The sequence below is a fragment of the Enhydra lutris genome, unplaced genomic scaffold, assembly GCF_002288905.1.
Source record: "Enhydra lutris kenyoni isolate GAN:26980312 unplaced genomic scaffold, ASM228890v2 scaffoldscaffold82, whole genome shotgun sequence".
Taxonomy (NCBI): Eukaryota; Metazoa; Chordata; class Mammalia; order Carnivora; family Mustelidae; genus Enhydra; species Enhydra lutris.
This window is the reverse complement of record NW_019154166.1, coordinates 6,543,945-6,562,054: the sequence shown is the minus strand read 5'-3', so window position 1 is coordinate 6,562,054 and position 18,110 is coordinate 6,543,945. Positions and strand designations below refer to the sequence as shown.

Here is an 18,110-nt window from a genome sequence, read left to right as displayed (position 1 = left end):
ATGCTGCTTCTGTCATAATGGTCTCAGGTTCAGAGTGGCTACAGAAAGGAAAGTGCTGCACCACTGGCTTCAGGAAATAGTGGGCAGGTCCCAGAATCAGAAATTTCCCCCTTCTTTAGACACAACACCTTACCCACCTTGCCTCTTTGATCTCAGCTCTTACTATGCCCCACCTGGCTCATACCCCAGTCACGCTGCCCTGGTGTTATACCCGGACTGTGGCAGCCTGATCTCTCCCCAGCCCTGCCTCAGGGCCTTTGCACGTGCTGTTCCTGCTGCCATGGACAGTCCTGTGCCCAATCTCTGCATGGCTGCCTCCTTCTCGGCATTTAGGTCGCAGATCAAGTGTCATCTCTAAGAAGGCTTCTCTGTTTCAGCCCACCTAATAATGTAGCTTCCCTTTCTCCATCACTCTCTTCCAAAACTGCACTGTGCTACCTTCTTTACAGGACTTATGGGCACCTGAAGTCACCATGTGTTCACTGGCTTGTCTAGGGTCTCTGTCTCTCACAGTGGGCCACAGCCCCCGTGAGGGTGGGGACCCCATATCTCTGACTCATGACCCTCCCCTCCAGTGTCTGCCATGTCAGGGGTATTAAGAAAAACCTTGGGGATGGAAACACACTCGACAAATGACGCTCCCCACAAACCCTTCCCCACGCCCCAGATGCAATCGCTGTCCCTTCCAAGAGACAAAAAAGGAAAGCAAAGAAGCCCTTCCGTACCTCGTTCGAGAAGAATCCATGTCTAGCACCAGCTTTGCTAAGTGTTTCCTCTGTTTCTGAATGTTTGGGATTTCCACCTGTGGTTACAGGACAGAGTCAGACGGACGCTCCCCATGAGTTCGTACGTGGGCTGACTGGACCCCCCAGTCCTGATTTCCAGAGGAAACCCTCAATTCCTTTGCCTGAGCTAACTGCCGCTCTTTCTTCGCGGGACACCTGCCAGGCCCTCCATCATCCTGACCCTCCTGGGGGGCTCTGCACTCCCCTGCTCACTTATGCCTGGCCTCCTTCTTGCCCCCAACCTCAGCCAGCAAACACGGGCTCCATCCCGGCTCTGTCCACGATACAAGGGCCACACATGGGGAGAAAAGCAGGAAGAGCTGACACACAGACCTAATTCACAACAGACAGCCCCAGGCTGATGGGCACTAGTCTCAGGAGGCCCAAGATCTGCTGGGGGAATGCAATCAGGATGCGTTTTTATAGAAATAAAGACTTTTTTTTTTTTCCCCAAAATAAATACCAAATCAAACCTTGCCACGGCTCTGCTCGGCTATGACAAGTTCTTCCATGGTGGGTTGGTTGTGCGTGGATGCTCTTTTTATATTTTTATTTCCAAAAATGACTTCGCGGAACATCCCAGTGTGGGATTTGGGGCCCGGGCTCCACCAAAGCGGGGCAGAAAGTGCGAATTTAAAGGGGAAAACTGGCTGTACATTGAAAACCCAAAACCATCTCAGGCTGTGGCTTCTATAGGAGGGAAAACCGTGAGGACGGTCTTCAGAGCAGGGGTGAGTAACGTAGGGAGGGGAACCGCTTCTGACAGGCCAGAAGCGGAGCTGCAGGGTCACACGGACATCTGGCTGGTACAAGTGAGTCTCGGCACCCAGGCCAGGTTTGCTTCAGGCTTTGCCCGAGACCCCAGACCACCTTTCCAAGGCGCAAAGGGCCTCTCACGCGTGCGTGTGGCTGGGCGACGGCCTAGCACAGGACAGCACCTGAGAAGTCTAGAGCTGATCTCTGTCAAGCCATGACAGGCAGGATTTTCTCCTTCAAAACTTTCAGGACTTTGGTTAACGATTTGCCCATCCATTCTGTCATAGAAATTGCGACAGGGGATGGGGAGGTGCTGGGGGGGAGTCCAGGAAGGAAACCAGGCCTGGTCTAGGGCAATGCTGTCCAATATGCTAGCTCCCAGCTCTCTGTGGGCACGGCGTTTTAAATTCGAATGAACAAAAATTAAAATGTGAAATGTAGTTCCTCGGTGATACGAAACACATTTCAAGAGCTTGCTAGCCCCAGGCGGCTAGTGGCTAGCAAACTGTGCAGATGCAGAGCACCTGTAGTTCGACGGGATGGGGCTGGGGCGGTCTTGGATGACCAAGCCAAGGCAACTGGCAAGAGGCCAGGGGCTCAAGGCAAATAAAATCCCCAACCGTGTCCATTCTTAGTCGACACAATTTCACTTGGCTGAAGCTAGCCAGATCGTCACACGGACATCAAGGTGTCTGTGTCCGCACAGTGTTATCCAGCACCCTTCATTACCCAGAGACATAGGGGCTGAAGGGCACACTTATCGTGATGAACACTGAGAAGTAACTTCTGAATCACCGTACTGTGCTCCTGCAACGTGCAGGACGCAGGATGTGAACTATACTGGAACTAAAGTAAAAAATAAAATCGGATGAAATGAAAGAGAAGGGATCCACGTACACATAAGGTGCATGTGCACATAAGGGGACACTACAGAGGGTCTCCCCCAAGGAGGGGCTGCTGTTCATTTCCCGGAAGACAGGAGATGGGTGGGGGGCAGGGTGCGTAAAGCGTGCAGACCCCCGTGGGGAAGGAGATCTGGTGCCAGCTAAGCTCCCGTCCCCACTGGGAAGCCAGCAGAGAGGAGTGTCAGGGGCAGAGGGAGCTGGCAGGCAGTGGGAGGGGCTGCTATATGGGGGAATCCTGACCGGGCGGACGGGCAGTGATAATTCCTGGTGAAGAACGGTGTCCCCGGGTAGGATGACCTCGTGTGCACGGCTTACCTCGGCCAGCAAAAACAGGGGCTCGATCACGTCTCTCTCCACCTGCAGCTCGAAGTGGATCAGCTCCTGAGCCAGCTTGTCCTCCGTCTCTCCGCAGAGTTTCAGCATCTTCCTGCAATGGGAAGGGAAAGCCATGCTCGGTACCGCGCCAAGCAGGAGGTCACCTGCATCTGAGCGGCCCAACCTGTTCCGCTCAGTTTGACTTCTGAAATTATGCATTTTTTAAAGGATGCGAAGAACCCACTGTGTGCCTGGAGTAAAGGGAACATGTAGGGAAATACGAGAGAGACGTGGGGAGAACAGACTCCTATGTGCTGAATGTATATGGCCATAAGCCCCAGATGCTTCTATGTCCCCTGAGCCCTGGAAAACGAGCTACAACCGATGCAGAAACAGACCAACATCTTTCTTTTTCCCCCTAGATAATTTTTTTTTATTTTTTACTTTTTTAATTTTTATTTATTTTTAAATTTCTTTTCAGTGTTCCAGAATTCATTTTTTATGCACCACACCCAGTGCTCCATGCAGTACGTGCCCTCCATAATACCCACCACCAGGCTCACCCTCCAAAACCCTCAGTTTGTTTCTCAGAGTCCACAGTCTCTCATGGTTCATCTCCCCCTCCAATTTCCCCCAATTCACTTTTCGTTTCCTTCTCCAAATGTCCTCTGTGTTATTCCTTATGCTCCGCAAGTAAGTGAAACCATATGAGAATTGATTCTCTCTGCTTGACTTATTTCACTCAGCATAATCTCCTCCAGTCCCATCCATGCTGATACAAAAGTTGGGTATTCATCCTTTCTGATGGAGGCATAATACTCCATAGTATATATGAACCATATCTTCTTTATCCATTCGCCCGTTGAGGGGTATCTTGGTTCTTTCCCCAGTTTGGCGACTGTGGCCATTGCTGCTATGAACATTGGGGTACAGATGGCCCTTCTTTTCCCTACATCTGTATCTTTGGGGTAAATACCCAGTAGTGCAATTGCTGGGTCATAGGGAAGTTCTATTTTTAATTTCTTAAGGAACCTCCACACTGTTTTCCAAAGTGGCTGCACCAACTTGCATTCCCACCAACAGTGTAAGAGGGTTCCCCTTTCTCCACATCCTCTCCAACACACGTTGTTTACTGTCTTATTAATTTTGGCCATTCTAACTGGTGTAAGGTGATATCTCAATGTGGTTTTGATTTAAATCTCCCTGATGGCTAGTGATGAACATTTTTTCATGTGTCTGTTAGCCATTTGTATATCTTTATTGGAGAAGTGTCTGTTCATGTCTTCTGCCCATTTTTTGACGATTATCCATTTTGTGTGTGTTGAGTTTGAGGAGTTCTTTATAGATCCTGGATATCAGCCCTTTGTCTACAGTGTCATTTGCGAATATCTTCTCCCATTCCGGGGGTTGCCTCTTTGTTTTGTTGACTGTTTCCTTTGCTGTGCAGAAGCTTTTGATCTTGATGAAGTCCCAAAAGTTCATTTTCGCTTTTGTTTCCTTTGCCTTTGGAGACCTATCTTGAAAGGAGTTGCTGTGGCCGATGTCAAAGAGGTTACTGCCTATGTTCTCCTCTAGGATTCTGATGGATTCCTGCCTTCCATTGAGGTCTTTTATCCATTTCAAGTTCATCTTTGTGTAGACCAACATCTTCCAACTTATCCCCCAAAACTCAATTTCAGGAGGCTCTTCTACAAAGAGAACTCCTTCTTCTAAGCCATGACAACTGACCTTGTACAGAACGAATAATTACCCCGTTGGAAAATTGGAATGGAAAAACCATTACAAAAGTGGATTCGGAGTAAGCAAATAATGGAAGACCTGGATGAGTAGAAAGCTATGCCATATTCCTAGGTGAGAAGATATGTTATCTCAAAGGTGTTAATTCCTCAAGTGGGTATAGGGGTATGCAGGTAGTCCTCTTTCTGCATGGTACCAGGCTAACTGAAATTCATGGGAAAGTTTTTACAAATCAATAAAAGTAGAAGAGGTCACTGATTCTAAAGTTAGTATGTATCTTTCCTGTTTTTATGTTTATGCTTCTATGAAATATAGAAGCATACACATACAATACAGAATACTGAAGCCTGACCCAAACAAGTTCCTATCAATGGTTTTACAATTAATCTATCCTCTGGCTTGCCTTTTTTTTTTTTTTTAGATTTTATTTATTTATTTGACAGAGAGATAACAAGTAGGAGGAAAGGCAGGCAGAGAGAGAGGAAGGGAAGCAGGCTCCCTGCTGAGCAGAGAGCCCAATGCGGGGCTCGATCCCAGGACCCTGGGATCATGACCTGAGCTGAAGGCAGAGGCTTTAACCCACTGAGCCACCCAGGTGCCCCAGGCTTGCTTTGTTCATGCATCATCTTTGGGGCTTATGTGTCTTGTACATATGTCTTACATGTCTTATACATGCAGAATTAAATCATTCTGGTGCATGGAATCCCATCCCACCACTTATTAAGCTTTCCCTTAATCAACAGACCCATCACGTCCAGGGCTATTGTATAGGTGTGTATGGTCCGTTTGCAGATAAGAATTTTTCTGTGCAAAGGAGAGGAGATACGCACCCCCTTAACATCACTAGCTACTTGTTCTCCGAAGGGATAATGCTAACTTTGCCCTCACCAGCGCAAATGAGAGTTCCCAACGCTCTACACTCTGCCAAGCCTTGGTATTGGTAAGGCGTTTGAGTTCTGCCAAACTGGTGGATGCCAATTATGACCTCATCATGGTTTTAATCTGCATTTCTTGGCTACTGGAGAGACTGAGTGCCTTTTCGTGTTTCGGGCCATTTCACGATCCCTCTCGTAGGATGTGCTATTCGCATTCATTGACTGTTTTGGAACCAGGATCTTTTTATTGGAATTTATTTGTAGGAGTTCCATCCGTCTATCTATCTATACTTAAAATACATTTACACTTATATATACATATATACACCTAAAAATATGGGTGTGGATGTAGAGGAGACTCAAGTTCTTTTTCCTTCCTGCTGCAAATTTCAGCTTCCAGGTCATGGGCTTGCTTTTCTTTGCTCTTTTTAAAATGGTGTCTTTTATCTGATTTGTCTATTACTTACGTCCATGCTCCTGATGCTACTTGTTAATTTTTTTTTTTTTATTTTTTTTTTTTTATATTTGGCATTGGCTATGGACTGTCAACTCTGGAAAATGAGAATTTGGCAATCTTTGTATCTGTCCTCCCCACACTTATTTGTATTGGTAGATCTTTGGTATTTGCACTACATTTTGACCCAGTGTGCCATTCAGAGTTTGGCTGGGTCAGATATTGTGATCACTGGTCTTTCCCAAACGTTCATCCTCTCTGATCCTCTCTGTAAAATTAATAATGGCCTTGCTTTGGCTTGCTTGTTTAGTTTTTCTATAGACCTGACTGAACCCCAAATCCCCCACCATTATTTTGTCTAAGATGCTGAACCACACTTGATGTGAATGAGTTCCATCTTGAATTCATCTCTCTGGGACCCATGTCAATCTGAACTGATTTTTCCTTCGATCCCTGGCACAGCTGTCTTCCTGTACACTTCCTTCCCCATTTCCTGGGATTTTTCTCTCCCTTTGTCCTGTGCCAGGATAGATCTTATTTCCCATATCCTGTGTCTACCTGTTTCTTGGTTACTTCATTGTAGAGCACACCTTGGTTTAGTTGCCTGTGAGTGGGCAGAAAACCAATTTTTGAGACCTCGCATGTCATGACATTCCCCTCTACCCTCACACTGATTGACACCTAGGCAGGATATAGAATTCTAAGCTAAGCATGGTATTTCTTCAGAATTTGAAGGCATTCCACAGTAATCTCCTCATTTCCATTGTTATGTTTGACAATCTGGAAGCATTCAGATTTCTGAGCCTTTCTACTGTGGCCATTTTTTTCCTCCAGAAGGTTGTAAAATCTCTGTACCTTTCACTAGTCTTTACTAGTGGTGAGCCCGGGCACAGGTTCAAGTTTTTCTCAGTTGTATCAGGAGCTCAATGGACCCTTTCAATATAGGAACTCACGTCCTTCAGTTCTGGAAAACTCTTCTGGATGACTTTATTACCATTATTATTACTATATTTTAATAATATAAGTTATTCAGGCTTACAACTTCCTGGGTTGGTTCTTTAATCTTCCAACTTTTCCATTTTTGATGTCATGGTTGTCTTCTCTGAATTTGACTTTATCTTCCAAACCTGCCACTGAAAATGTACCTTTTATTTCCATGAGCTTGTCTCGACCTCAGAGTATTTCTTTCCCGTAGCATTTTTTTATTGACATCCTCGGTTTTTTAGTTCTTTTTTTCATTGAGATATAATTGACAAACATCCTGGCTTTCGTTCACAGACACATTATTTTCTCTTAGCAGTGACAACGTAAGTGACACATTTTCCAGAACTCTTCTCTTTCCCATGCAATATCTATTTCCCCCGAGTTACATTTTTCTCTTCCCCGACTGTTTTGGTATGTAGGCTTCAATTGAGACTTCCTTCAAATGTTTGGTGAGCTTGGATGCCTGTCTATATTTAAGAGCTCGGAGTTTGTGAGTAAAGCTCTTTGGCTGCGAGCTTGTCTATGGGATGGTTGAGCTGGGCCATTTGCTCAAGTACTGTCCCCTCCAATGGCTTCGGTTCATCCCCGTTGGGCTGGTCCCATATGCCAGAGAAAGCTCTTCTGGCTTTGAGAGGAAAGACCTGGGGGCCACAGGGATGGGGGAGAGAGTTGCAGATCTCAGCACCCAGCAGGCATTAGTCACTTTAATGTGTGATACCCTTCCATGGTGTGCGCTGTCTGGACTCTCTGCTTTACACCCTTCAGAGAATAAAGCTCCAGACTTTTCTGCTGGGTCTGGTGGTAAAGAGATGAGGGTCTTCCAAAGCTGTGGAGAAGGGCTGGGTTTGAGCCTCCCAAGTGGTACTAAGCTAGCTCTTGACACACACACTCATAACTTGGATCACCTCCCAGCCCCCAAAGACCCACTCACCACTCTAGAGATCCCTGGGGCCACCACCCCTGAGCCTGCAAGCCTTTCAAGAGGTAAATGACATTGGTTGTCTGCATATCCTACTTCTGGTTCCAGAGTGCACTTTCTGAGATCTGTCCAATCAGTCACCAGGCCACCATCAGCTTTCAAAGCTCACAAAATCCTGTTTTCTCTCCTGTTTTTCATGCCTTTCTGGGTTCATGTCTTTTAAGAAAAAAATAAATCCCTTCATTGTAGTAGATTTGGGAAGGGAACAAAATTAGATGTTTGTGCTCAGTGTGTCAATTTTTACCTGGGGGTTCTTTAGCCCTTCACTTCCAACCTTCCTGTGTCCCTATGCTGTAGGCAAATCTCAGAAACAGCGTGAATGTTTCTCCCGCTGTGATCCTCTATGTTATGAGCCATTGACTTTATTCCATCTTTCACAACTGCAGATCTGGAGCCCTTACCTTGTACCTTTACTTTGTGTTCTCTTTGCTTGCTTTTTGTTCTTTTGGTCCCTTCTGGGGTGTTTCTTTTTTCTATTTTATTTACTTCCCTTTTCATCTTTCTACTAATTTCAAAGTGCTACATTCTATTCCTTTTGTGGTTCCTCTTGCTTTTCTAACACGCACACTTTACACAAAAATGCAACACCTTTATTTATCCTTCTTTCAAACAGTCAAAGACTTTGGTACACTGATCACCTTCCTGGTGGTCCATGCTATTATTTCCTGGTATTCTGTTTCACTTTGCTTTAAACTCCCCCAAGGTAATGTTTTAATTCAATGCTTATTTATATTTCTTTACACCAAAGAGTAGCAGAATATGCCATCTCCAAAATGCCACTTAAGCATAAGGATTATTTTGAGCTGCAGGCAATCAAGAAGAAGCAGGTACAGAAGAGCTCTCGCCCTCCACCTCCACCTGTTTGCCTAAAAGCAGGACACGGGTTGTAAACCTGTCCTCCTCCCCTCTCTACCAGGAAGGACAGAAGTCAACCACCAGACACAACTCTAAAGCCTTATCAGCCAGAAGGTACCTCGGGAACCAACATATAAACCTGACTAATGAGACTTATTTTCCATTTGCTCCCCCAAATATCTGCCATCCCAGAATCTGCCACCCTAGGAACTCAAATTTCTTCTCCTTTGCCCTGTCGCTTCCCTCAAAATTTTTCTTTTGTAAAAAGTGCTACCTAAGCCCGAGTTCCAACCTGCCTTTGAGTTACTCATCATTGGGTTCTGCCACGTGTATGCACCAAACGTCTTAATAAAATGTGCATGCTTTCCTCTGTTGACCTATTTCTGTCAATTTAATTTAAGGGCCACTCAAGGAACCTCAGACAGGTAGAGAGAAAGAATTTTAATCCCCTACAAGGCACTCAAAATTTTTTATGCTATCTGGAGACTTGCATTTCATTCCTTCCTTCTGGATGTAACCTGTTTCACACATCTTAACTAGTTCTTTTAGTGAGAATATGCGAGTAGTAATTTTTCCTAAATTTTTTCCAGCGATATCTTTATTTTCCCTTTATTCTCACTTTTTAACTTTTTTGTTTTTAAAGATTATTATTTATTTGACAGAGGGCAAGAGCATAAGCAGGGGAAGTGGCAGTCAGAGAGAGAGGGAGAAGCAGGCTCCCTGCAGAGTAGGGGGATCCAATGTGGGGTTCAGTCCCTGGACCCCGAGATCATGACCTGAGCTGAAGGCAGATGCTTAACCAACTGAACCACCCAGGCGCTCTTTCCTTTATTCTTGAATAATGGTTTAATTCATCAGAGAATATAGGTTTCTTATATTTTCACTCAATACTTAAAGGGATTCCTCCATTACTGCCTGGCATTTCCTTGAGTTGACAAATAAATACCCTGCTATCAATTAAATTGCTCTTTTTCTTTTTAAAGGCTTATTTGAGAGAGCGAGTGAGTAAGCGAGCAAGCAGGAGGGGCAGATGAAGAGGGAGAAAGAATTCCAAGCAGACTCCCTGTTAAGCACGGAGCCCGATGCAAGGCTTGATCTCCTGATCCTGAGATCAGGACCTGAGCCAAAACCAAGAGCTGTATGCTCAACTGACTGAGCCACCCCAGTGCCCCTGGAATTGTTCTTTTATACATAATGAGCTTTTCTTCTGCTTGATTTTAAATTTCTCTATCTTTTTTTCTTAATAATCTGTAGTCTTACTATGGTGCAATAGATTTCTTTCTGTTGACCTCAATCAACGCTTTTTGTGCTTCTTTAATCTATAGATTTATGTTTGTTTGTTGGTTGGTTTGTTTTTTTCCAAATCTAGAAAAGAAATGTTCCATTGTAATCTCCCCTTGTCCTCATTTTCTTCTTGGGGAACAGCTCCCAGACACAGGTCTGTGTTTTATCATCCATGCTTGTCCATTTCCGAATGCCAACTCCCCACCTCTTGTAAATCACTCTGCTCATTCTTGGTGGCAACCTCCTATCTGTTTGCAAGCTCACCAATTCTTTATTATTATTTATTTTATTTTATTTTATTATCTGTTTATTATTATTTATTTCATTGATGCATAATTTCAGTTTATCTCAAGTGTTTTGTTTTTTTTTTTAATTCCCTATGTTGCACCTTCCATCCCCATGACTTGTTTCATAACTGGAATCCTGAACCTCCTACTCCTCTTCCCATCATTTTCCCAATCCACCCTTGCCCCCTCCTCTCTGGCCACCATCAGTTTGTTCTCTGTATTCACACGCCTGTTTCTGCTTTTTTTGTTCATTTGTTCATTTGTTTTTCAGAGTCCACGGTTAAGTGAAATCATACGTTATTCGTCTCTGTCTGACTGATTTCATTTAGCATAATACCCTCTGGGTCCCTCCATCATCACTATTGGCAAGATCCCATTCTTTTTTATGGCTGAATACTATTCCATTATATATAAATTACTCTTATACATACACAGACACATACATGCACCACACGTCTTATTTATCCATTCACTTATCCATAAATGGACACTGGGGCGACTTCCGTTATCTTTGCTATAATAAAAAATGCTGCAGTAAACATAAGAGTGCATACATGCTTTTGAATTTTTTTTTGTCTTTTTTGTTTTTGTCTTCTTTGAGTAAATACTCAGTAAAGCAATTGCTGGATCATATGGCTAATTCTATTTTTAAACTTTCTGAGAAATCTCCCACACTGTTTCCCACAGTGGCTGCACCTGCTTGCATTCCCACCAACAGGCTCCTTTTTCTCCACACCCTGGCCAAAAGCTTATCTTGTGGCTTTAAATGACAGTAAGTATGATTTGCATTTCAAAAAGTTCTATTTGGCTTTTCTCTGATTCTATTCTTCCCCCTCCCATATCATTAGATTCTTTGGTCAAGAACTATTTTGTCTTTTTTTTTTTTTTAAGATTTTATTTATTTATTTGTCAGAAAGAGAATGAGGATGCACAAGCAGGCAGAGAAGCACGCAGAGGGAGAAGCAGGCTCCCTGCCGAGCAGAGAGCCCCATGCAGGGCTCCATCCCAAGACCCTGGGATCGTGACCTGAGCCGAAGGCAGAGGCTTCCAGGACTGAGCCACCCAGGGATCCCTTGTCTTTACTTTTCAATGGAGGTTTGTAACTGGCTATAACATTGCATTTGTTTCAGGTGTACAGTGGAGGATTCAGTATTTGCACATATTGTGAAATGAGCACCATGATACATCTAATTAACGCGTCACCTTACACAGTTACAACAGGAATTTTTTTTTTCTCCCTTAAAAATATGGAGCGTTTCACACATTGGCCTGTCACCCACGCTCAGGGGCCATACTAATGTCTACTGTTCCAATTTTAGTGCATGTGCTGCTAAGCCAGGCGCGGTCCTCACTTAATTTTTAAACTTCATTTTAAGCATAGCTCTTTCATGCATATTGATATCTATTACTTCATATGTTCTTTCCTATTTCTGCACTATTTTTAGTTCTCGCCACCTCTCCTGCCGATCCTGTCTCGCTGATCCTCCCTCACGACCATTCTATTTTTAGTGTGTTTTTATTGTGACCTCAGACGTAGCCCGGGTTGTTCTGGGAATCCTATAATTTTTGACATCTGACATGTTGAGGTTTCCCATTTGCTTCTGCTGCAGCCCTGGGGATTTCATTTGTCCTTCAACCCATTTTTTGTGTTTATTATGCTAACTTCCCCTCCCGAGGAAAGCTGCCTCCCTGCGCAGCCAATATGACTTTGGAGCCTGGGGTTTGATTTTTCCCACCAGCAAACCTTTTTGTCTTCCCACCCAAGCCCCAACCAGTCTTCAGGTGTCCTCAATGCATCCCTGAGAAGTTCTGGCCCCCCTCTCAGGGACGGGGGCTTACCTGGATTCGGCGTAAAAACACGCATGATGTCACCTACCCGAGAAGTGTGTCATCTCCCAGGATAGCTGACCCCTCCATCAAACACTGAGCCAGCGTTGTCAAAGGCAACTTTTTCTGAAAAGGGAAAAAAGAAAAAAACAACGTTGTAATGAAAACTATTTCAACAGCCACCTGCCTACTCTAAAACATCAGAAAGTCAAATACCTGCCTAGATACTGTATTAGCTAAGACACAAAAGTACCTTAAAGTAAGTTTAAAACCTGAACATTTGGGGCATACAAGGACAGATTAGACTCAGAGAGGTAAAAATTCAGAAAATCAAAATCGAATTAAATGTGCCAATTTGGAAAATCAACCTAAGGTTTATGGGCTGCATTTCATTCATTCATTCATTCATTCATTTATTTGACAGAGAGAGAGAGAGAGAGACAGTGAGAGAGGGAATACAAGCAGGGGCAGATGGAGAGGGAGAAGCCCACTCCCTGCTTAGCAGGGAGCCTGATGTGGGGCTCCATCCCAGGACTCCAGGATCATGACCTGAGTGGAAGGCAGACGCTTAATAAACTGAGCCACCCTGCTGCCCGTACAAGCTGCATTTTAAAATAAAGGGGTGCCTGGGTGGCTCAGTTGGTAGAAGCATCTGCCACTTCATCTCAGCTCAGGTATTGATCTCAGGGTCATGAGTTCAAGCCCTGTGTTGGGCTGCACACTGGGCATGGAACTTACTTAAAGTGGGGGGCTCTGCCTTCAGCTCGGGTCATGATCCCGGGTTCCTGGGATCAAGCCCCACTTTGGGCTCTCTGCTCAGCGGGAAGCCTGCTTCCTCCCCTCTCTCTCTCTCTCTCTCTGTCTGCCTACTTGTGATCTCTGTCTGTCAAATAAATAAATAAAAATCTTAAAAAAAAATTAAAGTGGGATAGTGGCAAGGAGAAAAAAAAGATATGATTTCAGACTTAGGTTAACAAAGATTTGAACAATGCTTTAATTTCCAAAAGTCAGTCTCTGAAGAAGTGTCTTAACCCCATTTTATAAACAAGGCAGCTTGGGGCGCCTGGGTGGTCAGTCAGTTGAGTGTCTGCCTTTGGCTCAGGTCATGATCCCAGGGTCCTGGGATCAAGTCGCACGTCAGGCTCCCTGCTCAGAGGAGAGCCTGCTTCTCCCTCTGCCTCTGCTGCTCTCCCTGTTTGTGCTCTCTCCCTCTCTCTCTCTCAAATCAGTAAATCAAATCTTTAAAAAAATAAATAAATGAGGCAGTTTATGGTCAAGAAAGGGAGAGAAGTGTTCACGTGCAGTTACAATGCAAAGAAAATAAGCATAAAATAAAGGCACGCTGTAAGGAAGATAGAAAATGGCTGACAAGCACATGGAAAGACACTAAACATCATGAGTCATGAAGAAAATCCAAATCAAAGCCACTGGGAGCGACCACAGTCACATCCATTAGGATGGCAAGTGGAGTAATAATAAAGATCAGAAAATAAGTATTGGTGGGGCACCTGGGTGGCTCAGTCGGTTAAGCGTCTGCCTTCGGCTCAGGTCATGATCCTGGAGTCCCAGGATCAAGTCCCACACTGGGCTCCCTGATCAGGGAGGAGTCTGCTTCTCCCTCTGACCTCCCCCCATGCTCCCGGTCTCCCTCTTTCATTCTGTCTCTCAATAAATAAATAAAATCTTAAAAAAAAAAAAGAAAGAAAGAAAGAAAAGAAGTATTGGTGAGCTGGGAAGCATGGTGAGCCCATGCAGAAATGGGAAGCTTTGTGCCGTGCTGGTGGAAACATAAAATGGGGCGGCTCTGTGCTGAAGCTTGGCAGTATTTTAATAAATTAAACCAAATTACCATAAGGCCCAGTAAGACTACTCAATGCCATCCAAAATAACTGAAAAGAGATCATCAAAGAAAAACATGTGCATGCTCGAGAATGTCAGCACTACTCACAACTGCCTAAGGGTGCAAAGGGCTCCAGTGTCCATCGACTGATGAATGGATCAATTACGAGGGGTATATGCATATGGCGGAGTATTATTTGGTCATAAAAGGAATGAAGGGTTGATACACAGTGGGACATGGATGAACCCTGAGAGCATGATGCTGAGCAAGATAAGCCAGACATAGGGCACCGGTCATATGATTCCACTTATAGGAAATAGCCAAATAGGCAAATCCACAGTATGCAGCATGGCCCACTCCCTCTGTGCTAAGCACCAACAACCCTCTCCTCACTGAGCCAAAACCACAGTGCTACAGTGGAACCACAGCGGAAAGCACTTGGACTACATGCAGCCCAGAGCCTCCTGTGTTCCCACGCAATGATCTTCCCGCTGTTCTCATGGAACTTACATTCTATGTGCAGGGAAACAAATGATAAACATGCAAATGGTAATGGGGTCGTTTCAAATATGGGCAGCAGAGATCAGGACAATGGGGAGTGGGCTGCAGTGGTAGCTCGGAGTCCCAATGAGGGAAGACCTCTCGGAGGGGGTGGCATTTAAGATGCAGCCCAAGTGGGAGGGAGTCAGCCATATCTCAAAAAGATTCGAGGAAGAACAGTCCAGGGAGTGGGTACTGCAAGTGCAAAGGCCCTGAGGTAGAACTAATATGGCCGGCTTGAGGTGCCCAAGAGAGCCAATGCAGCTGGAGCACAGCGAGCGACAGGGAGAGGGCAGAACATAATGCAGAGGCCAGATGGGGGAAGGCCTGCCTTGTTCGCCAGAGGCAGGCACTGGGGTCTCATTCTCAGGGCATCTGGTGACCACTGGAGGTCTTAAGAGCACATTCAGATGAAAATAACTCAGTCCCGAGACAGACATGACTGAATGGTCTGTCAGCGCGATCAAGTGGGAATCAAGGTTTTGGGGTTCCATCCACTTGAACTTGGGAATCTGCTTTGAACCCCTCTGGGAGATTTGCAGGCTCTGAGGTACCCCAGGGAAGACAGGGGCAGGCAGGGCAGCCCCCAAGAGTGATCTGGAAATTCATGTGGTGCTTGAGGTAAATTCAGGTAGACAGAGCCCATGACGCATGTGTGGACAAGGTCCTTCAGTGGGTCTGAATTACATCCCCTCCCTGTGCTTAGACGTGTCTCCTCCAGTGAAGTCAGACACCTTTCACTCTAAGGATAAACTCATCACTCGTCACTTCAAATAAAATGGGACATTCTTCTTGGTAAAAACGAGACAGTGCAACTCAGTATTAATTCATCCAAATCGAAACATCACTTTCTAGTTGTGCTACAAAGGTATCACGTACACGTTTCTGGAGTCTTAATTAAAGGTGCAGTAAACATTATGAGAGGGGGTACTCCCACATTGCCTTTTAAAAAACCTTATTAACAGCGCATTTTTAAAAACGTGTCTAAAGTGGTTAAAAACGAACAGAGTTAGGCAGGTATAAATACGTATGCTCGTGAGTTCTTGGTGTTAGTTCTTCATCCGGAGTGTTCCTGCCCTCTTGGGAACTCTGGCAATGTATGGAGATATTTTCACTTATCACAGCATGGGAAACACCACTGGCATCTGATGGAGAGAGGCCAGGGACGCTGGTAAACATTCTACTACACACAAGACAGTTTCCCCAAATTGAGGATTGCCCTGCCCAAAATATCAAGAGTGCTGAGGTTGAGAAACCTGGTTTAAGGAGAAACAGTCATCCATACATAAATTCCTCAAATATCTCAGTAACAAGGCCAGAGAAGATGCTGTGCCTCGAATGTCGGGGAGAACTATCCTGGAACGGGTCAGCTCACACAAAAAGATCATTTTGGTTTGTGTCCAGCATCCTGAGTCCCATGACTCCTGCCTTTGGGGCAGGACCTCAGCTATGCAGAATCCTTCTTTAAAATTTGACAAGGAAACAGTAAGAAACACCACACCTAGAACAGACTAAAGGGGACCTTTGGGGGAAATGTAGCTACCGGTTGATGACTTGAGTTTTTCTAAATACAGACAAAGATCAGCTCAATCGGGCATGTTGGTGGGTCAAGCAGGAAACTGCGCTGTGGGTGGCTAAAGGCACGAGGGTCAAGACCAAGAGGACAAAAACAGCCGCTGAGGACCACGAGGCCAGCCAGGGTTGGAGAAGGATGGTGGGGACAGCCAAGGGTCTGTTCTGCACCACCCCCACTGGAAAAAGCAGCTTGAAGTGCAGGGCTCTATTATTTTCTACTCATCATTATTATCTTCCACTCTTGTCCTCACTTAACACTCTCAGTAATGACTCTGAGAGGCTTTCAGGTGGCAAAGAGGGTAGCATTTAGTGACACAGTATCATAAAGTGAGAGGTATTCCTGTTCTGATGGTCTTTTAACTCGGAGAATAACCTTTCTCCCTCTTGTTCTTTGTCCTGTCTAGCTAGCTAGCCACCTGTTGGAGGAGGTCACTGAGAGCATGGGAGGGGTGACTGACTGGTGAGCTGGACCCAGGCAAGCAGAGGTTCCTCACCCCCTCCTCCCCTGTCTTGGCCAAGCTAGAAGCTGCCCTGAGGACACAGCCCCGGGAAAGTGAGGTGATGCTGAGACCATCTGGATATACACGTGACCGAATCCAGGTAAAGTCTCTTTATAAACTTTTAAGATTTGGCAGGTGGGTGTGGGGATCTACTAAACTTGTGACCACCCAAGACAAACTTCATATATAATGTTTCTTTTTTTTTTTCTTAAAGATTTTATTTGTTTGAGAGAGAGAGAGTGAGAGAGAGCAGCAGAGGGGAGAGGGTCAGAGGGAGAAGCAGAATCCCCATGGAGCTGGGAGCCCAATGCAGGACTCTGGCATCATGACCCGAGCCAAAGGCAGTTGCTCAACCAACTGAGCCACCCAGGCACCCCTAAGCTCCCCTGCTTCTTAAACCTGCCACCTACCAAACCTGGAGTGGTCTGTCTCTTCCTTTGGTCTCTCCTTGCCCTCTGTGCACAAAAGCCAGTTTCTGAGCTAACACTCTTAACATTTAATTTTTGACCAGGAAACACATGCGTATGGCACAAAACTCAAAAGTCACTAGAATGTTTACAGCAGCAAATGTCCCTTCCATCCTTGACTCTTGGACACCTAGTGCCCCTCACTGGAGAGACCATGACAGTGACCAGTCTTTTCTACATCCTTCCATAAGCACGCCAAGTGGATCCAATTATACGTATGTATGTGTCTGTTTTTAGCGGATACCGCCCTCACCCCCTTTGCAAATGTTAGTATATCATACCCACCGCCCTGCACCTTGCTTTCCTTCTTGTATACAGATACCTCTTGGGTCATTTCCCATCATGACACACAGAGCTATTCCATTCTTCTTCTTCTTTTTTTTTTTTTTTTTGTAATGGCTGCATAGATCACAGAATGAAGATGCGAAAATTTATTTGAACAAGTCCTCCACTTATGGTGTCCCAACTGTCCCAACTGTCCCAACTGTCCCAGGGCTGGGCTTGTGGCACAGGTGGCTCTCAGGAGAACGACTCCTCTGTAGGAGGGAGGTTGAGGGTGAATTTGTGTGCTGGTATTGCAAGGGCGGGAGTGAAGGGGGTTAACTGGGCAAAAACCTTGGTAGAAATAAATGATTTGTTTTTATTTGTACAGCTGCTTTTGAAATTGAGGAGTGAGAAGGAAGCCACCAAGGAAAAAGAGGAAGGAAGAAATTAATCAAGGCAGTACCTTTATGTCAGAAAGGGGAGAGTGACAGTCTATAATCAGAAATGGCAGAAGAGAAGTAAATGAACTGTAATCCATGAAAGACTACAAATTAGTTCTATTTCTAAAGAGATTCTCTGAGACGAAGGAAAAATTGAGGGTTCAGTAGATGGCAAGCACATTACTGAACCGCATGACTGCCTATAACTGAGGTATTATCTGCTTTCTCCCTCCACCTTCATGGATAAGGACACCGAGTCTCTTTATGTAAAGGATATCAGGAAGGATTAAACTACCCAATGATCTGCAAAAGCAGCTGAAATTGGTCTCCTTCTATGAACAAGGATCTAGGCTGAGAGCCGCCCAATGCTCAGGGCGATACAAGAGGTTACTTAGCAAGCTTTGTCCTGGCCAGCAATTTTTCAGGTCAAAGAGAAGGTAT

At 45.1% G+C, this 18,110-nt stretch overlaps 1 protein-coding gene across 2 annotated transcripts in view; it reads right to left on the bottom strand.

Annotated features, from left to right (window-relative positions):
• LOC111161077 (Rho GTPase activating protein 44) overlaps positions 1 to 18,110 on the bottom strand; it is a 167,731-nt gene that overhangs the window by 53,290 nt on the left and 96,331 nt on the right. For both annotated transcript variants that reach the window (XM_022524554.1, XM_022524555.1), the window contains exons 4-6: positions 12,093 to 12,169; positions 2,762 to 2,873; positions 726 to 802 (exon numbers count right to left, since the gene is read on the bottom strand). In XM_022524554.1, coding sequence (XP_022380262.1) covers positions 726 to 802; positions 2,762 to 2,873; positions 12,093 to 12,169 — 266 coding nt within the window. The remainder of the gene's footprint in view (positions 1 to 725; positions 803 to 2,761; positions 2,874 to 12,092; positions 12,170 to 18,110) is intronic.